A 23441-nucleotide genomic window follows, 5' to 3' on the forward strand; every position below is an offset into this window, starting at 1 on the left:
ATAAAAATAATAAAAATAAAAAATATATAGTAAAGCAGCCATTCTATTAGCGTGTATTTCTCGGTTTGGCTTCGATTATTTTTGGGTCCATACAGAAACATAAAATCCGATGCACGTTTACTCCGTCTTTTTTCCATAACCTGAAAGGGCTAGATACATTAATACTGTGGAGACCATGAGTTTACTCCTGCCTTAGCATGACAGCCAGCTGGGTGACTTTGGGCCAGTCAGTCCACAGTACATTTACGTGTAAAATTCTATGTATGTGGAAGGGCAGTTTAAGAGACTTGCCCTGACACATACTGTGGTACATTTATGCTTCTAACCTCTGTCAACCTATTGAAAATACAGCTCAGCTGCTCTAGTGAAGTTCACCTGTTGGGTACAGACACATCTTTGCTCTTTTCTCACTGACCATAGGGTAACGATTTGCCATTGCAATCTTCATAGTCTCCTTTACAGCTCTGAGAATTCCTGGTGGTCTCTCAACCAGGTTGAAGTCCACTTTCAGCCATTGCACTTCCTGGATGATTTAGGGCAGGGGTGTCAAACTCAAGGCCCCGGGGGCCAGATCCAGCCCGTGGGATTTTCCCTGGCAGAGGGTTGCAGGAGGCCATCACAGCTGAAAACAGCTTGCAAGTGCTGTGTGCGGCCCTCCCAGGCTCCGTTTTCTCTGGCAGAGGGTTGTAGGAGGCCGTCAGAGCCGGAAACAGACCTCAGGAGCCCATTTTTGCTGGCAGAGCGCTTGGGCCACCCAACATGAGTGATGTCAAACTGGCCACAAACACCCTGGCTACCTAGCCCCTCCCGAGTCAAACACAGCTCTTATGCGGCCCTCAATGAAATCGAGTTTGACACCTGTGACTTAGGGTCTGTCATTCTGTGAGATCTTGAACCTCTCAATACAGTAAGTGAAATGCAATAGTACAAAGCAGATATACAATGTTATCCTTGATATGTTGAAATTGTATTCTAGGTATACATCAGGGCTGCTTAAATGTGATCTGAAAACTCTGTCCCTCGAGACCTCTTAAGGATTCATGAAATCAAGACTATTTTCCAGATACTGAAGATATTTGCAAAAATTCAAAACAATGTAACTCTTCTCATTTTTACTTTTTTAAAAAAATAGGATATTTTTCCAGAAAAAATATACATATTAATACCCAGTTGGTTTAATATTTTACATAATTAAGTAAATAGACTATGAATGTTTCAATTGTAATTTTTAATACAGTAAATATTGATAAATATAATCTAGACAGATAAAAGCTGTTTTTGGGATTCCCCATAATTTTTAAAAATGGGAAGGGGACCTGAGCAAAAAATTTTCACAACAATACAGCACCAAATTCAAACAAAATGGGTTCTGTTACAGAATGTATAAAAGTAATCAGAAAAACAATTTGGTTTAATGGTTTAATGGTTAAGGTATCAGATAAGAAACTGGGAGACTGCTGGTTCTATCTTTTGCATGAAGTCAGCTGGTTGACAGACTCCCCCTCTGCACGAGGAAACAGACAGTGACAAACTACTTTTGAAATTTTGCCAAGAAAACTACAGGGACATGTCCAGGCAGTTGCCCAGGAGTCAAGACTGATTTGAAAGCAAAAACAAAATAAAATAATGAATTGTGTCAAGAGTAGGGAGCATACACAACCTTTATCTTGATCAATTTCTGAAGCCATGACAGCTTTAGATAGCTTTAAACTTTAAGAAGGGACATGGTGTATTCCTAGACAATAAAGTTATTAGTGCCTACTACTACCAACCCAATATTCTACCTTCTGATAGAATTCTGGAGAAAAAAAAAAGGTTTCCTCTGTGTAGGTTTCACAAATATTCATTTGGTCATTATTGTAAGCATGATCTTTGGACTGACTCAGCAGAGCTACTATGAGATTATCTTTGCTCAAACATGTTCTGTTCCAAAGCAGCAGCAAATAAATATTACAAATTGTTGAGCACATAACTTAAATATCCAAAACCACATAAGAACTGGCATTTAAATAATAATTGGAATTTTTTTCTCCAGAACTTTTAAAAATCTAAAGTGCTTTCAATCATACAACTGACCAGATCAAGATCTTTATTATTCTTTATTTGGCCACTAAAACACTCTTAGATAATTCCATGTTTAAAATGGAGTTGCTCCAGAATTGCAGGTAGATTTCAGTATTTGAAACAGCTTCTCTCTAGAATGTAGGCTGGCCAGTTTTATGACATTTGTCAAAAAGTTATCAAAGACCTAACTTTGCCAACTGGCCTAAGGGGTATGATTGCTCGCAACTTGGGCGTCCTCCTGGATTCACAGCTGTCTTTAGAAGAGCACTTAATGGCTGTGACCGGGAGGATTTTTCATCAGGTTCGCCTGATCCGCCAGTTGCGTCTCTTTCTAGATCGGGACTCCCTACGCACAGTCACTCATGCCCTCATCACCTCCCGTCTGGACTATTGTAACGCTCTCTACACGGGGCTCCCCTTGAGGAGCACTCGGAGGCTCCAACTGGCGCAGAGTGCGGCCGCGCGGGTGGTTATGGGAGCGATGTGGCGTTCCCATGTAACACCTCTCCTGCGCGAGCTGCACTGGCTCCCGGTGGTCTTCTGGGTGCGCTTCAAGGTTTTGGTTATCACCTTTAGAGCGCTCCATGGCTTAGGACCTGGTTATCTACGGGACCGCCTGCTACCACCAATAGCCTCCCACCGGCCAGTACGTTCCCATAGAGAGGGGCTCCTCCGGGTGCCGACGGCCAAACAATGTCGACTGGCGGCCCCTAGGGGGAGAGCCTTCTCCGTGGGGACACCTACAATCTGGAACGAGCTCCCCCCGGAGATACGGAGGATCCCGGATCTGCGCACCTTCCGTCGCACGCTCAAGACTTTCTTATTTCATCAAGCTGCCTGGCCTAAATCTTTTCCCCTTTTAAATGTAAATTTTAATTCGTTTTTAAATTATTGGGTATTTTAAATTTGTCTCAGCCAAATTATTTAATTCGTTTTTATTCTATTTTAAATTTTTGTATTTATGTGTTTTATTCTGTGGCTATTCACCGCCCTGAGTCCTTCGGGAGTAGGGCGGTATATAAATCCAATAAAAACCAAAACCAAAAACAAAATAAAAATGATTCAAAACCAGCTGCTATCTAGTTTCTTGTTTTATATTCATCTGGGACTCGTCTAGGAACTCTTATAAAATCTATATATATATTGTCATCAAATGAAGTGGCTAAAACTCTTTTTACTCTAGTTGAATTGGAAGATTTGTTATTAGGTGTTATTAGATGTAGAGAGGCAATTAATACAGAGGTCCTTAGCATGACAACTGTACAAATACCAGCCCAATGGGAGAGTAACATGGGATGTAATACGTCCCCTCCACAATACCACCAAATATCTGTGCTAGGAACATGTATATTGGACATATTTCCATGAATTCCAGACATATCTTGACCCATAATAATAGTCTCATACTGCCATAGGTTCCCCAGGTCTACTGAGTTTTCAGTTATAGTTCTGTTTATGCAAAAAGGGAATGTAATATTTCTAGGTCCCTGAAAGGTAGGAGCCTCTAAGAAGCTTCTACTTCTCATTAAAGGAAACCTTTTTACTGACATTTGACACTGTTTTCCCCCATTCAGTTGGATGCTGGAAGAGTGTTAGATAACATTCCCAAGATATTTGTTCAAGGGGTGGGGGTATTATATCCCCTATTGGTCTTCCCTGTGTACACACATAACAATCAGATTGACCCAGACTTCTAACAGTATAATTGACCCATTCCACCCATGTGTTTGTATACCTTCTCCCAACTGGTGGTGGTGGGGTTGGTTTTACTCACTTATTAGGTACTAAAAGTAATCGTATTGTTGGTTTTGGTTTTGGAAGTGGTGACTGTACTGCTTTTTCAAGTTTCTTGATTTGATCAAGGGTTTTCAAGCCACTTTGATCTAGTAATAGTTTCATACAAAGTTTCTCTCCTTTCTTTCTAGTATCATAATCCTCACTCAGTGTGATTTGATGCACTCGTTCACCCCAACATGTGCCAATTTCTCCCAAATCCCCTATAACTTCATCAGGGAGACCTATATAAATTCTGTAAGAGATTACTTCAGGTTGTCTGGACCAACATGAGAATGACCAACATTCTCATACAATCCCTCTCTAACACTCAAGATTGCTACTTATGGTCACATTTGTCACATATCACAGTAGGTAAATCCATCTTTTGTCTGAGTCCATATGTGCCATCACATGGGCCATATAGGTAAGCACAGTCTGCATGAATTGCTCCACAATCAACACAGTGGAAACAACAGCAACACTCAGGTATGCACTCACATATACAATCACAAAACTTACACATCTAGATGGCCAAAAGGTATGGTTCAGTTCTAGCAATCCCACAATAGTTTCCTATTTCTCCAACAATAAAACCAGAACCCCAGGATATACAATATGCTCCACAAAGTCCACCTCCTGTTGTGACCTAGGCTTACTGAGTCATTACAAGACACAATTAGTCCCGAATAAACCTATTTTATTGTAACAGCTGAGAATTACATTCATTCCCAGCTGAGTCCCAATTAGTTGCAAAACAAGTCCTTTGGAAGAAGTCCTTTGGGATAATCACCAATCTTTATCTTCTTTGACACCCTGCCCAAGGCCTTATTTGGTAAAGCCCCACAAAGTTCAGAAACAAGAGACGCCAACTGGAAACAGAGTTAGCAACATTGCTTTCCTGCAGAAAGGCCCAAGTGCCTTCGTTTCTCTTTTAAGCCTTATGGGAGGGGCCAATCATCTCTTGGCCTTACTCACGAGTCGTCCCTTTTGCTTTAGCTGCTCTTGCCTTCTGGCAGCTCTGAGCATGCATGCAGTAGGAACAGGCTCCTTCTGTTCCCCTGCCTCTCTGCTGTCAGACTCTGGGGACTTCGGAGTCCACGCATTACTCCCAGATGGCCCTGGCCCCATCTCTGCCTCCGACACAGAGCCCTCGTCCGGGCCTTCCCCAGACTCCAGGACTGACCCATGTTCCTCCCCAGCCTCCTCACTGTCCGACTCCACTGCCAGCTCCACAGGCTGGTGGCGGACCACAACACCCCTACTGTTCAAACATTAACTATGCTTGTCCTTCTTGTTTTTATTTACTCAGCCAAAGTCAGGATGAAGGGTCAGTCCCTCTGTTCTTCCTCAGGACCACTCATATAGGATTCACAGGATCTAGCACTACTGTCCACTGGGAGTCTAGTGTGTTCACAGGTCCTTTGAACTCTGATGTAATGCATCCAGCCCTTCTCAACCATCCGTACAGCAGCCTTAGTTGTCAGCAACACCTGGAACGGTCCTTCCCAATTCGGCTGGAGCTTTTCATTTCTCCAAGTCTTTATCAGGACCCAATCTCTTATTTTATAGTTGTGAACTGCAAACTTCAATGGTGGCGTTTATGCTAGCAATCCTTTCTTCCTGTGGGTAGAAAGAACAGAAGACAACTCCAGAATATAGTTCTTCAGAAATTTATCTTTAGTCTCAAAACTTGGAACTCCTTTCTGGTTTTCCAAGGGTGGGATTCCAAATAACATTTCATAAGGGAAAATGCCCAAGTCTTTTTTTGGTTGAGTTCTTATTCTTAAGAGAGCCAAGGGCAAGCATTTGGTCCATGGCAAATGGGTTTCCAGCATAAGTTTAGTTAAGGTTCTTTTTAGAATTTGGTTCTTAACCTCTGTTTTACCACAAGACTGAGGGTTCCAGGAAACATGATATTCCCATTTTATTCCCACTCTTCCATTATTCCCTAAAGTACTTTGGAAGTAAACTGAGTGCCTTTATCACTATCTATTTCACTAACCATCCCATATCTAGGAATAATTTGCTCTAGTATTATTTTGGACACCATTGCTGCAGTAGCTCTGGGAGTAGAGAATGCTTCTATCCATCCAGTTAAATGATCCACTAAAACTAAATATATTTTAATCGGCCTATAGGTGGCACTTCAGTATAGTCTACTTGAATGTTCTGAAACGGTCTGAGAAAGGGGGGGTCATCCCCCCTTTTCTTTTTGCCTAAGATGTTGTATATTAGTTGTTAGATCAGGCTCAGGAAAAGAAGACGCGACCAGCGTGGTCCATTCAGCACTTTTATTTAATGAGAACAAGACTGGCGGCTGAGCTGCCAGAGCTCTCCTGTTAAGCCAGCGGTTCTCAACCTGGGGGTCGTGACCCCTTTGGGGATCGAACGGCCATTTCACGGGGGTCGCCAAAGCCCTCTCTCACCCCCCCATGCCTTCACTCACTCTCACCCTCTGCCTCTGCTGGATCGCCCGGTCGCCGTTCACTTACCCCGCCCACTCCCAATCTATTGCTGCCTCCGGAGTCCCAGCTGATGGCTAGAGGGGAAAAAAACTTTAAATTCTTGCCGCCGGGCTTCAAAGACCCGCCCTACTCTCAGCTGTTTTGCGGAGGGCTCTGTTGCTGCAAAGAGGTAAATTCCTGGAGCAGATTTTTTTCCCCCTAGCTATGCTGAAAAAGCAAAGTTGAAAGTAAGCAGGGTCTTGGCTGCAACGTGACAAAATGAGGCAGAGAGATTTCTTTTTCTTTTTCCTCACCAAAAAAGGTAGGTGCAAACTGCAAAAAATGGGAAATTTAGGGCAAGAGGAGGTTCAAGATTTTAAAACACAGAAGAAAAAAAGCTCTATTTAACTAGGGAATTGTAATAATTGAGATACTATTAATTGCATATTGTGTTGAAAGCAGAAATGGTTAAGTTGTGGTTTGGAGGAATATATGGGGGAAATTATTTGGTTTATTATTATTGGTAAATATAATTAATTGATTTGTAAGAAATTGGATTGCATGGAAATAATTGGAATATTCATGTTCATATTGATTAATATACAAAAAATGTAGTTATATAACTAATTGATTTATATTAAAATGTTGAATTTGTATTAAACAACTGTATTACATAATTAACCAATGTGAGGATGGATATAAAAATAGATGACAATGGGAAGGGGTATAATATAGAATAGAAGGGAAAAATTGAATTTGATTAAGATTAGAGATGAGGATGAAGGGTAATATTGGTTTTTAAAAAGATAGATGAGGAATAAATATGGTAAAAAGGAAATATAAAAATTGTAAATTTAATTGAAATGACTAAATACTGTGTTGGAAGAAATATCCTTCTGGGTTCTGCTCCAAGTGGGGAAAAAGACACTGGAAACATGGAGACTGCTTGGAAAGATGGTTTAATGGTGGACAGGATCACATGGCTTGATGGGGCCCATTGTGTTAGTTTCTGTTGCTATTGTGTTGCAAATGTCCTTTGACAAAGGATTGAGTTTCTGCCTCTGGCCCATTAACAAAGGGTGGGGGGCAGGAAGGTGGGAGTTGCTTTGTCTGTAAAATATGCTTCTCCATTTCTCATACAGGAAAATATAATATTCTGCCTTTTTAATATTTCCCAAAATATTTCATTCTTCTAGGAAAGGGGTGGGTGCTAACCTCCTACAACTGTTTAAATTTGTGAACCGGCCAAATACTCTGTTCAAAGAAAATACGTTGTATGTTTGTATGTGTGTTTCTAATTATTGTTATTTATTGCTATTTGTTCTCTTTTATTCTTTAAAGTTTAACAATTCATTCTTTATCGTAATATCTTAATATTTGTTTGGGGTTGGCTTTCTTCCCTTTCATCTTTTTTATTGTACAGCAATCTTTCTCCTCAAACCTACCACCTCTGTCTTTTCTTTCTTACTTACTTTCTCTTCCCCCCTTCTTCTTCTCCCTACTTCCTCTTTCTTTCTCCTTCTCCTCCTCTCTTCCTCCCTCTCTTACCTTCACTCCTACTCTAATTTCCCTTCCCTTCCTTTATCCCTCTCTATTGCTGTATCCTTTTATGGATATGGACTACTCAGAGGGCTGAAAAAGTTATTTTTGACTGGTCCTCGCACTTTTGACCAGTCCTCGAACTTACGACTGTCCTCACATTTTACGTTTTTTGCCCTATCTTATACCATGTTGAAGAGAAGCAGTAGTGAAATGAGTGACATGGTTGTTAAGAATGCTGCACAGGCATAAATGTGAGGATGGTCATAAATGTGAGGACCAGTCAAAAGTGCGAGGACCTGTCAGAAATGACTTTTTTCAGCCCTCTGGGTAGTCCCTATACACATAGCCATGGCCACCCAGTCACATGACCAGCTAGCCACGTCCACTCAGTCACATGACCTCTAAGCCACGCCCACAAAATAAGCCACACCCACAGAACCGGTAGTAAAAAAAATTAGAACCCACCCCTGGTTGGGGGTCACCACAACATGAGAAACTGTATTAAAGGGTCATGGCATTAGGAAGGTTGAGAACCACTGTGTTAAGCACTCCCGGCAAGTCGCACTGCCCAGAGACAGCATTTTGAATTTCCCGCCGGAGGATTAGCCAATCCCTGGCGGATGTCCTTATAAGGACATAACACCCCTCCCCTCCTAGTTAGTAAATTGTCCATCAATGTTAATTAGAGTCACGTAGTCGCGCAGGTACGCTGGACGTCTGGTAGTCCTGGTTGACTTGCGCAGTCCCAGTTGAGCTTCGCCGCCATCCAAGATAGGCAGAGCTCCTGTGTCTCCCAGTTCCCTCCCTGGAACTGGATCGGACTCGGCCGTCGAGTGTGCGGGCTTCGCCCCAGCACCTCTGGCTGGGTCTTGGACCTCCGTTTGCTGGTGATGCTGGTCTTCTTCCTGACCTGGATGTCTCGCTGCTGGCTATCGGCGCTGATCGGTGGGGAACTGCTGAACCCCGGTAAGTCTCTGGTGTTTCCTTTCAGCTTGCCAGCTTCTGAGGTGGTGGGGTCCAGTTGGGTTCCCGGTTCCCGTTGCTGTTGTCGTGAATGTTTTTGATGTTGTTGGTTCTCGGTTGTTCGCGGTCATTGTTGTTGTTGACTCTTGTCGGGTTGTTGTTGTTGTTGGCTGCCTTCACCAGGGTGATGCAGGACTCCTTCACCTGGTGGTGGAGGCCCTCCTCGCTGGGGTGGTGTCGGCCTACCTTGCCGGGGTGGTGGTTACTGCCCTTGCCAGGGTGTAGCGGGCCTGCCTCAACGGAGTGGTGGAGGTCTCCCTCGCCAGGGTGGCACAGGCCAACCTCGCCGGAGTGTTGCAGGATTCCCTCCTCCAGGTATCCCCGGTCTACTGTCAGGTGGTGGTGGAGGTCTCCCTCGCTGGGGTGGCGCAGACCGACCTCGCCGGAGTGTTGCAGGATTCCCTCCTCCGGGTGTCCCTAGTCTACTGTCAGGCGGTGGTGGAGGTCTCCCTCCCTGGGATGGCGCAGGCCGACCCCGCCGGAACATTGCAGGACTCCCTCTTCCGGATGTCCCCGGTCTACTGTCTTGTTGCGATGATGGTCTTCTTCGCTGGGGAGTCGCCGGCCAGTCTCGCTGGGGTGTTGCGGTTCACCCCCTTCAGGATGTCGCCAGTCTACTCCCAGGGAACATTGCTGGCTCGTCTCGCTGGATCGTTGTCGGCCTACCTTGACAGGGTGTTGCAGGCCTGCCTCGTCAGGGTGTTGCAGGCCTACCTCATCGGGGTGTTGCAGGCCTACCTCGATGGGGTGTTGCAGGTCTACCTCGATGGAGTGTTGCAGGTCTACCTCGTCGGGTTGGTTTCATCCTATTTCCCTCCACCTTTTCCGGAGCTGGTCGATGTGACGTCTACAGACCTGTCTGTCTTCCAGCTCCACTCTGTAGGACTTTGGGCCGGTTATGCTTTCTATCTTCCCCTTCAGCCATTTCGGAGAACCGTGAAAGTTGAGGGCAAATACCGGATCTCCTATGGCGAAGGCACGAAACGGGTGGCTGGCGGTTGTTGGCACCTCTGGGTTGTACTGGGGGTGCAGCCGGTCCAGGGGTGACCATAGTCTTCTGTCCATCAATAGTTCTGCTGGGCTCCTGCAGGTGGTGGCGTGCGGCGTGATGTGCTGGGTGAGGAGAAAATTGTCGATTCTTTCTTGCCAGTCACCCGTGCCCATTTTGGTGAGTGCCTCCTTGGTGAGCCTCACCATTCTCTTCGCCTGTCCATTTCCAGCCAGTCTGTGGGGCGCTGAGAGGGCATGACGGATGCCCAGTCCAGCCAGGAACTCTTCCATGGGTTTGGACGTAAGTTGGGGACCGTTGTCGGAGACCAGGATATCCGGCAGCCCATGGGTTGCGAACAGCCGCTGGAGTGCCCTGATTGTTGCTTCTGACGTGGTGGATGCCATAGGAACTATCTCTAGCCACTTTGAGAACGCGTCCACAACTATCAAGAGGTACTTCCCTTGCATCGAGCCCGCGAAGTCAATATGGATTCTTACCCAGGGGCTGCTTGGTATCTCCCACTCTGACGGTTGGGCATGGGGAGGCGCGGGACGTACCTCTTGGCACAGGTCACATCTGGAGACCCATTCTTCGATGTCCTTGTCCAGGGATGGCCACCAGACATAACTCCGTGCCAGCCCCTTCATCCGCATGATGCCCGGGTGCCCGTTGTGGAGGGTTTCCAGCGTCTTCCGTTGCAGGGCACTGGGAATCAGCACTCTGTCTCCCCATAGAAGGCAGCCATTCATGGTGGACAGCTCCTGCTGCTTCCTGATGAATGGGCTGAATTTCTCTGCCGTCTTCTCCGTTGGCCAGCCCCGCAGGACCCATGATTTAACTTGTTTGAGGGTTGGGTCCTTTTGGGTATGGGCTGCCACATCCGCAGAGGTTACTGGGCAGGCTTTGTGGTCATCAATGTGGAAGAGCCCAAGTGTGGGGGCTGGGTCTTCCACTGGTTCTTTAGATGGGCATCTGCTTAAGGCATCTGCGTTTCCTATGGACTTGCCGGGTTTGTGGACCAGTCTGTAGGAATATCCGGCTAGGAAAATCGCCCATCTCGTCATTCTGGATGACATGAACGTCGGAGTCGGTCTATCGCCCATGAGTAGTCCCAGCAGAGGCTTGTGGTCCATGATGATGGTGAAGCTTCTGCCGTAGAGGTACTTGTGGAAGCACTTGATGCCTGCGACGATGGCCAAGGCTTCCTTGTCCAGCTGGCTGTAGTTTCTTTCTGCACTGGACATTGTCTTTGAAAAATAGGCGATAGGTGCTTCAGAGCCATTCGGAAGTTCATGGCTAAACACCGCTCTGACTCCATAGGGTGATGCGTCGCAGGTCAGCCTCAGGGGAAGCGTCTCATGGTACTACATGAGTACGCTGTCCGAAGAGAGCAGTCTTTTAATGGCTCTGAATGCTGCTTCCTCTTCTTCCTCCCATTTCCAGGGAGCCGCTTTCCCCAGCAGGCGATGGAGTGGCTCAGCAGTCGTGGCTTTCTGTTTTAGGAAAACACTATAAAAGTTGAGTAATCCTAAGAAAGCCTGAAGCTCCGCTTTGTTTTTGGGTCTGGGAGCTTCATGAATGGCCTTAACTTTATTTTTGGTGGGGTGGATGCCTGTGCCATCAATGAGATAGCCCAGGAACTCAACCTCCTGGACTCCAATGATGCACTTGTCTCTCCTGACTCTTAAACCCTTCGCCTTGAACCGCTGCAGGACAAGCCTGAGCTGCTCAATTAGTTGGGCTTTCGAGTCCCCAGAGATCAAGACATTGTCGAAGTATGGCACCGCCCTTGGAATGCCTTGGAGAAGGCGTTCCATCATTGATTGGAAGATGCCTGGGGCTGCGCTGACTCCAAATTGGAGGCGGTTACATTTAAATGCGCCCCTATGGGTGACAGTTGTTTGAGCCTCAGCCATTTTTTCGTCCACTGGCAGTTGCTGATAAGCCTGGGCCAGGTCCAGTTTAGCGAATATTGACCCACTCCCAAGTGAATGCAACAGATGTTGCACCACTGGAACCGGGTATGCGCTCTGCTGCAACGCTTTATTTATTGAACATTTGTAGTTGGTGCAGATGCGCACAGATCCATCATGCTTCATTGGGGTCACAATGGGGGTCTCCCATGTCGCATGATCGATCAGTTCCAATACACCCTGGGCAATTAATTTGTCCAGCTGGGCATCTACCTTGGGCCGCAAGGCAAATGGAACCCGGTGAGGCTTGAGTCTAATTGGTGTGATTGTTTTGTCTAAATTGAAAGAGATGGGTTTTCCCACAAATTTTCCCAGTTTACCATCTAAGACTTCCTTGAACTCTTCGATGAGGTTGTCGAGCTCATCCTGGCGAATTTGATGGATCCCTCCAATTGAGAGCCCTAGTGGCTTGAAGCACTCCACAACCAACAGGTTCGGGCAGCTGTCCTCCACGATGGTGATGGGCAGGTTGCCATGGAACTTGTGATAGTCGATCTGAAGAGAGGTTCTTCCCAGGACTCCTATGGGATTCCCTCCAAAATCCATGAGCCTCGATCGCAGGGGTTTCAGATCCTTCTTGCTGAAGCCGGGTTTCAATTGCTTCAGCTGATGCCAGTCCATTATGGAGTAGATCGATCCCGAGTCTACCTCCATTGAGCATGGCGTCCCTTCCACGGTCACGGTCACATGGAATTTGGTGGCGCTGTCATCGTTGGTGTGAGTGATGGTCATCTGATGGACTGCCCCGCTTCTGAAGAATTCGTCTTCACTGCGTCTGGGTTGGAAAGAGGACTGTTTGGATGATCTTTGGTGATCTTTCCAAATTTCACGGTTCCAGTGCTTGGGCGGTTCTGGGGCTGGGTCTGCAGTTCTGCAGGCCTCTGTGATGTGCTCCCTCTTCAGGCAGTGTCTGCAGGTGGCATCTTTCCATCGGCAAGTGGCCCTTGCATGGTCTCCTCTGCAGCTGCCTCAGCGCTCTCCCCAGTCGCCATTTTGCACGGTTTCCCGCCTTGGGGGTCTGGAGACCTTGTGGATGGCCATTTCCTCATTGGACTCGGATGCAGCGGTGGAGTCATCAGTGGAACTTTGGGGAGCCTTCTCTATCTTGTGGACCGCTTTAGCTTTCATCATTGCGGCCTCCACTTTTTCCAAAGTCTCTGCAGCCATGGCTTCCTCAACGACTTCTTTGAGTGTTATTTTCTTTCTGCTCAGAAACTTCTTTTGCAGAGCCATGTCTTTCATGCCAAATACAATGCGGTCCCTAATGGCATTATCCACATTGTCTAATTCGCAATTGGCTGCGATTTGGTGTAGGGCTGCCACAAAATCTTTGATCGGTTCTCCGTCCCGCTGGTTCCTTTGTTGAAAGGTGAAGCGGTTGGCGATTGGGATGCCCGTTGGGGCATAGTGTTCTTGGAGTACTTCTTGCAGGTCGGTCCAAGACATTTCCTCAATGTCCCTTGGGGCCACGAGGTCGATGGCCATCTCCAGTACCTCGGAGCCGCAGTGAGCCAGGAACAGGGCTCTTTTATGGTTGTCGTTCAGGTCCTGGTAGTTGTTACCCCTCAGGAATTGGCGAAAACGGACCATGTAGGATCTCCATTTCTCCTTCCCGAGGTTGAATGGGGCGAGTGATACAAGCGGAGCTTGCAGCAATGCCATGCTTCTGTCGGCTTCGGTTCAGTGACTTCAGCTCAATATCAGCTCTCTAATCGGTTGGTGCTGTGCCCCGAAAGTTGTCGCTGTGGTTCTTTTTGTGTCCTTCGTCGCCAGTGTTAGATCAGGCGCAGGAAAAGAAGACGCGACCAGCGTGGTCCATTCAGCACTTTTATTTAATGAGAACAAGACTGGCGGCTGAGTTGCCGGAGCTCTCCTTTTAAGCGCTCCTGGCAAGTCGCACCGCCCAGAGACAGCATTTTGAATTTCCCGCCAGAGGATTAGCCAATCCCCGGCGGATATCCTTATAAGGACATAACATTAGTTCTTCTGCAAATTAAATATGTTTCACATATCTGCTGTGCTACTGTATAGATCCCTATACATCCATATTTTTGCAAAAAGGTGTCACATAGTGCTTGTGTTCCCCAATGACTTCCTTGGTGTAGGATTGCCAGTAAAAACAAACAGTGATCTGTTTGTTTAACATCTGCCTGCCATCAGGTAACAACATCCATTCACCTTTCTCAGTTTGCTTATCTCCTATTTGTTCCAATTGTTCTTGTTCCTTAGTGTTAAACACTGGAACTTATTTTGGTTCTTCCAATTGAGGTACCAGAGACAGCATTTGAATAGCTCCTCAGTTAGCGGTGCTGCTTTGGCTTCTGAGTCAGCTAGAGAATTACCTCTTCCTTCATAAGAAGTCAATGTTTGATTTCCTTCTACATGAACTACTGCTATTGCTTCTGGTAATAACAAACTCTCGAGGGTTTCTACAATGAGTTCACTATGCACTAAATCTTTCTCTTTTGTATTGATAGAGTCCTCTTTCTGCCCAAATCTTTCCAAATATTTGCATTACTCCAAATGCATATTTTGAATCTGTGTAAATGGTGCCCTATTCATCCTTTAAGAGCTTTAAAGCTTGATTTAGAGCATAATGCTCAAAAGTGAGCTGACCAGACTACTGATAGCCGCCTTGCTTCCACTAGAGAATTGTTATCCCCATCCACAATAGCATATCCATTAGGTCTTTTTCTTTCAATCACTCTAGATGACCAATTAATAAATAAATTGTATCCCTGATTAAGAGAAGTTTCTTTAAGGTCTTCTCATACCTTAGTTTGCAAGTCAATAATTTCAGCACATTGTTGTTCAGGTTCCACATTAGAATCAGTGTTTCTACTCAAAAACTGAGCTGAATTTACTGAGTTGTCTACTACTAAAACTAAATCATCTCTTTCCATCAGTATTGCTTCATAGCACAGGATTCTTGCATCTGTTAGCTACCTCCCTGCTCTCTGATTCAATTCTGACTGGACTTGGTATGGAATGCCAACTATAAAGGCTCCTTCAAAAGTCAATTTTCTGCTTTCTTCTACCAGTATTGCAGAGGCAGCTATTGACTGAATACAGTTTGGCCACCCACAACATATTGGATCTTACAATTTGGATAGATAAGCTAATTTTTTTCCTCCCCACTTGTGAGTCAATACTCCTAATGCTGTTCCTTTATCTACATTTACAAATAAATGGAAAGGCTTTTCTAGGGAGGGTAGGGCTAATACTGGAGCAGTAATTAGTTCCTGCTTAAGGGACTGTATTAGGCCCTTCTCTTGTTCTGTCCAATGTAAACTTTTCTGGCTCTTTATCAAATAATTTAGCATATAGGTCTTTAGTGAGGGTCGCATAGGAATTGATCCATGAATGGCAATATCCTACTAAACCCAAGAATTTTCTCAAGTCCTTTTTGGGTTTTGGCAAGGTTTGCGAAGTTATTCCTTGTATTCTTTTTGAACTGATTCTTCTTTTCCCTTCACTTACTAAATGACCTAAATATTTTACTTCCTTTTCTACATATTGAAATTTTGTTCTTGAAGACTCTAAGTCCTTGTTCTTCCAGAAAGTTCAATAGTTTATCCGTGGCTTTCTTAACCTCAAGTCTCTTTTTACCTGATATTAATAAATCATCCACATATTGTATTAATTTAGTTTCCACTTCAGGGTGGAACTGTTCAAGTACTTGTTCCAAAACCAAAATAAATTTGGTGATTCTGTAAAACCTTGGGGAACAACAGTCCATCTATATTGTTGTTTTCTATGTGTATCTCGATGCTCCCACTCAAATGCAAACATGTTTCTAGGTTCTTTATCTAAGTGGCAGATCAATAACACTAAACCAAGCATGGACATGTGGTATGGTACTTAAAAGAGTATAGGGATTCAGAATCACAGGATGTCTGACCTCTACAATGGTATTTAGTTTTCTAAAGTCCAGAATCAATCTGAAAGAACCATCTGGTTTTCGGACTGGCAGTAGAGGCATATTAAATGGAGACATATAGGGTTCCAAAAGCCCATCCCTTAAGAGTCCATCTATCACTGGTTGTAACCTCTTCTTTCCTCTAGTGAGATATTGTACTGTCTTTGTCTAATGGTTTCTCCTTCCTTTTTCAATTTTATTTTCAAGGGGGGAATTTTTCACAAACTCATACTTGTGGATCTATATCTTTTTCATCTTCTGCTAATGTAACTATCTTGGCATTCCTATATGTACAAGGTGATGTGTTTTCTACTTTTATCTCCAATCCAAATAATATGATCGCATCTCTGCCTAACAGACAGGTATGAGCCTCAGGTACATACAGAGGCTTTACTTCTATAATGTCTTTCTCTGGTATTTTCATTTTAACTGGTTCAAATTCTTTTACTTGAAAACTTTCTCCTTTGACACCAGTTACAATAGTAGTTTGATCAGAAAATTTAAGCCCTTGAAGTATGCAACTTAGAGATGTTCTAGCTGCCCCTGTGTCTACTAAAAATGCTACAGATTCTTGATAAGATCCTACTTGTACATTTATCAAGGGCTCTTGGTGGGATTTTAAGGTCAACGGCCCCTAATCTTCTAGTTCTATGAGTGAGTAGACCTCATCCTCTTTCTTCAGTGTAGGACAATCTCTTTTAAAGTGTCCTCCAGCCCACAGGCATAACGTTTGGGTCTTGGTCTAGGGAATTCTCCACCACAACCCATTCCCCAAGTGTATGGAATGCCTCTGCCTCTTGCTGCATTTCCCCTTACACTTTGTGTAAGAATGAATCCTCTTCCTTGTCCTACACTTTGGGAGGTCTCCTCTTTCTCTGTTTTCCTTGTTCCATTGTATTAACTATGATTTTTGCTTTCTGCTTCTGCTTCTCATCTTCCCTTCTCACATACACTTTTTGAGCTTCTTTTAAAAGGTCAGGTATGGACCTATCAGCCCGGCTTTCTGTTTTCTGTATCTTTTTCTATATGTCAGGCCATGACTTAGTTACAAAGTTAAATTGGGGTATTTTAAATTTTGGGGGTTTTAAACTGGCCAAATCTATTTAATTATTATTTTAAATTTTAATCATTGTTGTGTCTTGTGTTTTTAAATTGGCTGTACACCGCCCTGAGTCCTTCGGGAGAAGGGCGGTATAGAAATAAAATTATTATTATTATTATTATTATTATTATTATTATTATTATTATTATTATTATTATTATTATTACTATTATTATTATTAAATTTCAGGAATCCTTCTCCTGTGTGAGTGTCTGGGTCTATGCCTGTGTCAGCGTTCCAGAAAACCCCCAACTCCCAGTAAAGACACAGAAGCAGGCATTTTCCACAGTTCTCTTTACTCGAATAGGTAAACTGGCAAATCTGGGAAATCCCGAATCTGAAAAGCCCAGGCTTTCCTTCAGTAATTAAAAACTCCCCAAACCATCCCCTTTCTCCCCAACCGATCACATGCTCCAATCAAACTCCATTCCCCCTCAACCCAGCCCCTGACCATTCCTCCTCCAGATGCTGGATCGCCCTGACCTTGACCGATAGGAAGAATGCTATTATGTCTACTAATTCCCCTCTCCTAAATCCCCCCTCCTACTTTCCCACACATGAGGAGGTGGCAGCATTGAAGCTTCCGGCCTAATATGGCTTCCAAGGCTGACAGCCTGAGTATTTTCTCATCATCTTTTAGTCTCTGCAGGAATGCAGTTGGTGTTTCTTCCTTGCCTTGGTATATTTCGAAGGCTTTGCTCCAATTTTGGTTCTTAGGTACAGCCTCCTTTATTCCTTCAATTGTAATCTCTCTAAAGTCTTCCATGTGTTTCCTATCCTGCTCATTGTTACTCTGCCAATTAGGTTTCTAGAGAGGAAACTTCTGTTCTCCAGCAGGTTTATTAATATCCCCACCAGCAGGATGTTTCCGATCCCAATAACTCATGGCAGCCCTCCTAATTATAAATAAATAAATAAATAAATTAATACTCTCTCTTCTCTAATGAACAAGATATTCATAATAGAGTGTAACTCATGCCAATTATATATATATTGGGTCCTAGGAAAATGTCTAATTGTTCTGGTAAGTGGAGATTCCACATAAATTACGCAAGGTAATCCATGTCCATCTTATCCAATAGGTCTGTGATGGCGATCCTATGGCACACATACCACAGGTGGCACGCAGACCCCTTTCTGTGGGCATAAGAGCTGTCGCTCCAGCTCATGCGCCCCCCCCCCAGCCAGCTGATTTTCAGGTCTCTGCCGCACATGTGTGGGGTGCGGGGTGCATACAGGAGACTTGTGCACATGTGCGCAGGGGAGGTGGGGGGGTCACAGACACATGTGCAGGGGGGAGTATGGGTGTGTGTGTGTGCGATGGCCCCCCATGACCTGTTTTTGATCCCAGGAGGCTGCAGGGAGGCCTGCTAGACCCAAAATGAGGCACGGAGGGTCTTGTGCACATGCCTAGGGGGCAGGGGGAGCCCGGGGGGTTGTGCATGTGTGCATAGGGGATGGTTGCACACCCATAGCACGCAGGGAGGGGTATCACATGTGCATTACATTATGGGTGCTGGCACACGTGCATGCCCGCTATCATGCACACCTGCACTTTCAGCACGCGATGACAAAAAGGTTAGCCATCACTGCAATAGCTACTTCCCTTAAGGGGAACATGGAGTCCTCTGTGACCACTTTCCTTTATCTGAAATCTCTATCTTCCCTTCCAGAAGGGATAGGGAACTGGATTAGGTCTTTCTCACATTGTTCAATCTCTCTCTGCAACTTTGGATATAGTTTCTCCTGAGTGTCCCTTACAGGTTTTTCCACACTCTAGGCTTCCATTATCCTGTCCTGTTGCTGGACTTCTGCCTGTCCAAGACTCATGTTAGATTCCTGGTCTTGTCCATCGGCATTTACCATCATGTCTAGGGGTACTTGTGGATTATATGGTGGTGGCAGATGATCCAGGGGGTCCCACTTCTTTAAAGTTACATAGTTTCCCTCTGTGTCACTATCTTTATTCTCTCTCACTACAAATGTGCTACCAGGAATCCAGCAAGCCGCATAATCTGACTCTTCCTAAGAATGCATTCTGCCATTAACATATATATTTAAGGCTTGGGACAGCCAGTCTTCATAACTGCTATACTTTGGCCAGAAGACTGCACTCCCCTTAATGGGATACACTGGCCACTCGAAGTAGCAATATTGTATCATTCTTCTCTTATCCTTATTTCTGGTCCTGCTGTTGTATTTCCAGTTTTTTAACATTACCTCTAAAGCAGTAGTCACCAACCGGTGGTCCGTGGACTACTGGTGGTCCGTGAGAAAATTTTGGTGATCCGTGGTGCACCCAGGTGGAGGAGCTGCTCCAGGATGAGCAATGGCCAGTTCTGTGACTAGAACTCTGGAATATGGGACTGGCCAGGCATGGTGGGGCTGTAAATCTCTGCTGTAGAGGGAGGTTCGTGCAACTTGCAACTTTGCAGTGCAGCCTTCGCCAGCCAGAATGAGGTAATGGTGCAAGGGGGGGCTGGAGGTGCTGGTGGGCCAAAGCAACGGGTGGCAGCAACCCAGGGCTGTTTCTTCCCCCTGCTGTAGCTTCCTGTCAGCTGAACCCAGCAGTGTCTGTCCCCACCCATTGCCCTCCCTTCCCAGTCACTCCTCGCCTGGCCTGAGAAGGGAAGGGCGGGGATGGAAATTTGCTCCATATTCCAGAGCAGGAGCGAAGCTTCGTCCCTTGCTGGATCTCGTGGCAGTTTCTTCCAGCCCTTGTTGGTGCTCCACGCACTTTGGTTTCTCGGGGAGACGCTTGACTTCCTCTCAGCCCCAAGACACTGGCTGGCCCATGAGATGAGAGGGAGAAAGAGAATGAGAGAGAGAGAGAATGAAAGAGAGAATGAAAGAGAGAGAGAGAATGAAAGAGAGAAAATGAGAAAGAGTGAGAGAGAGAAAGAAAGAAAGCGGGAGAGAGATGAGAGAAAAAAGGGGAGACCGAATGAGAATGAGAGAGAGAGAGAGAGAGAGAGAATGAGAGAAAGTAGGAGAGAGAGAATTAGAATGAGAGAGAGAGAATGAGGGAGAATCAGAATCAGACAGAGAGCAAGAGACAGAGAATGAAAGAGAGAAAGAGACAAAATGAAAGAGAGAGAATAAGAGAAAGAGAAAGAGACAGAGAATCGAGAGAATCAGAATGAGAGAAAAAGACAGAGAAAGAGACAGAGAATGAAAGAGAGAGAATCAGAGAGAATGAGTGGGAGAGAGAGAAAGAGATGAGAGAAAGGGGGAGAGAGCTGAGAAAGAGAGAATGAAAGAGAGAATCAGAGAGAATGAGTGAGAATGAGAGAGAAACAGTGGGAGAGGGGGGAGAGAGAGAGAAAGAGAGAGGAGGGAGAGTGCCTGAAGGACCCCATCCCATCACTGCGAGTCCAGGTGCTTCAGCAAGCAGTGCGCTGGATTCGTATTAGTGGTCCGTGGGATTTAAAATTATGAACTTGGTCCCTGAGGTCCAAAAGGTTGGGGACCCCTGCTGTAAAGGACTTTCTGGAGGAATGTTTGAATGGACTGGGAACTCGGTTCCCTTTTTGCTTTTGTCTGGTTTATTCCCTCTGTTTCCCATGTTAGACACCACACTTTCTCTGATTTTAATCTAAACACTTGCTTCTCTCGCGAGATAACAGAACTGCAGATCCGGACTTCATCTCACTTCGTACTTCAAGTACGTCTTATACAATCATCAATCAGGTCTCACAGACACAGAGAAATTTTCCAACTGCCAGGGTAAAACTTAAAAGCCCTCTGGTTCTTACCCTGGTCCATGCACGGAGTTTGCCCAGTTCAATTATAGGATTGTCTAGGTGTCCACCTCTTAGAGAATTTGTTGCCTTTGCTGCTTGAAAGTCTCATCTCTGTCACTCACAGGATACCACGGGCAAAGGTAACAGCGACCCCAGAGTTCCGGAGGACCGCTGAACTCAACGAAACATGTCTTCCTCACCTAATCCTGATGCCTCCTTGGATCCTAGTGCCATTTTTATCCCAGACAAGCCCCCAAGACTGTGATAAACAGTTCACGTTCGCATATGGAATTACCTGAGACAATAACTTGAAAGTATCAAAGAACTTTATTAACGTATTTGCAAACACGGGTGCACAGAAAATGGACATGTGTCATGGTACATGTTAGCCCTTTTATCCCCTTGCACAAACCCATTTCCTCCCCCTCCCCTTTGCCTGTTTAAAACATGCAGCTTGTTTCTGTCCCCAAAGGCTCCCCAAACACCCCTTTGCTCTTTGTTTTTTAGCATTGCATCCTGTTGAACTGCTCATTCTATTTCCCCCCTTCACTTTTCCTGTTCCTTCACAGTTGTAACCTACTTAAGCTATATTGCTCCTCTTATTCCCTGCTTGCGGTTACAGCTGGCACTTTTGTGGTTTGACATTTAGCTTATTACCTATAATTTATTTTTAAAAAGTTTACAGTTTTTCTGTTTACATGCATTTTATGCTAAACACTTTAGAAACAATACATACTCCATTTTGTTTTACATATAGTGATTATATGATTATATATTTATATATATATATATATATATTCACCCAAGTACCAATCAAAGAAGCCTTGACAGTTATCCAAAACAAATATAACCCTCCCAAGCACATCTTAGATCTGACCAACCACTGCCTATCCAACACATACTTCATCTATAATGGACAGAAATACAAACAAACAGAAGGAGCACCCATGGGATCACCCCTCTCACCTGTCATTGCCAACCTCTATATGGAATACTTTGAAACCCAAGCTCTAGAAAAATCTGATCACAAACCCAAACTCTGGCTCAGATATGTGGATGACACCTTCATAATCTGGCTACATGGGAAAGAAAAACTGGACAACTTCCTCACACACCTCAACAGTCTATACCCCAAAATACAGTTCACCATGGAAACAGAAGCGAACAACCAACTTCCCTTCCTGGATGTCTTAGTCTACAGAAAATCCAATGGCTCCCTAGGACACACCATCTACCAGAAGAAAACACACACAAACCGCTATCTGCACGCACTCTCACACCACCACCCTGCCCAGATCAACTCTGTAGCCAAGACACTCATTTCCAGAACAAAACGCTTAGCTGACGAACAACACCTAAAAACCGAACTACACACTCTCACTAACGTACTAACATCCAATGGATTCCAAAGAAATAAGGTCACCAACCTAATCCAAAAAGAAACCCCCACTAAAATCCAAGACAGAGAACAAGAAAACGGCAAAGCCCTCCTCCCATACATAAAAGGCACCACAGACAGAATAAGCAAAATCCTCCACAAACATAACATCAAGACAGCATTCTGCACAAACCGAAAAATATCCACCATCCTAAGGAACCCCAAAGACAAAATTGAGTTAGAAAATCAAGGAGTATATGAAATCCCATGCACCGCCTGCCCCACCACATACATCGGACAAACCAACAGACGAATAAGTGCACGCATAGAAGAACACAAGAACTCAGTCAGAAAAGAGGAACCAACTTCTTCCCTGGTCCAACACCTTAAAGCCACAGGACATGATATTGACTTTAAAAAGACCAGAACTATCGCCAAAACTGAACACTTTAACAACAGAATAATCAGAGAAGCCATCGAGATAGAAAAACGCCCACACAGCATGAACAAACGGGACGATACCTCCCGCCTACCAGCCATTTGGAAACCCGCCCTTATTGACAAACGAGTCCCTAACACGACGAATGACACCAGACCCACACTCACGAGAGCCACACAGGATGTCATCACCACACATCCACGCAGAAAGCAGACTCAAACCCACACTGATAATGAGCCACGACCAAGGACCAGAAGCCAAACCGCAGCTGCATCATTAGCCACTTTAAACCCCTCCAATCCATACATGAAGCAGACTGACACCCACCATGAAGAGCTCGCACGGCCACAAACACGAAGCCAAACAACAACAACGCAGCTCACCAGCTCAAATCCCCCTGCAACTCAGACTAAGCTGAGCACAACCAAGCCCCCACCCAAACAGAACACCCCCCCAACCAATCACAGCACAACCAACCCCCCATCCAATCACAGCACAGCCAAGCCCCTAACCAATCAGAACACACCTCCACCCAATCAGAACACAGCCAAGTTCCCACCCAATCAGCTCACACCCCCACTAGCAGTTAAAAGGAAGAGACAGCTGCGATCTCACATTGCTCCTGGAAGCACGAAACCGAGAACACCAGTCTGAAGATGACGAATGAGACTTCGTCGAAACGTCGCCAAGACACTTCCAATTTTACGTGGGAGAAGACCCGAATAACCAAAGACCTACATATATATATATTAAGCCCCCACCCAAACAGAACACAACCCCAGCCAATCAGAGCACAGCCAAGCCCCTAACCAATCAGAACACACCTCCACCCAATCAGAACACAGCCAAGTTCCCACCCAATCAGCTCACACCTCCACTAGCAGTTAAAAGGAAGAGACAGCTGCGATCTCACATTGCTCCTGGAAGCACGAAGCCGAGAACACCAGCCTGAAGATGACGAATGAGACTTCGTCGAAACGTCGCCAAGACACTTCCAATTTTACGTGGGAGAAGACCCGAATAACCAAAGACCTACATACAAACACC

The 23441-nt window shown here is 45.1% G+C and overlaps 1 protein-coding gene across 1 annotated transcript in view; it reads right to left on the minus strand.

Annotated features, from left to right (window-relative positions):
• Positions 1-3014: 3014 nt before the first annotated feature.
• SLC35E3 (solute carrier family 35 member E3) overlaps positions 3015-23441 on the minus strand; it is a 43438-nt gene continuing 23011 nt past the window's right edge. The window contains exon 5 of the mRNA XM_034402852.3: positions 3015-5460. Coding sequence (XP_034258743.2) covers positions 5404-5460 — 57 coding nt within the window. The 3' untranslated portion in view covers positions 3015-5403. The remainder of the gene's footprint in view (positions 5461-23441) is intronic.

The sequence above is a fragment of the Pantherophis guttatus genome, chromosome 7 (assembly GCF_059756535.1).
Source record: "Pantherophis guttatus breed Tessera chromosome 7, ASM5975653v1, whole genome shotgun sequence".
NCBI classification, from domain to species: domain Eukaryota; kingdom Metazoa; phylum Chordata; class Lepidosauria; order Squamata; family Colubridae; genus Pantherophis; species Pantherophis guttatus.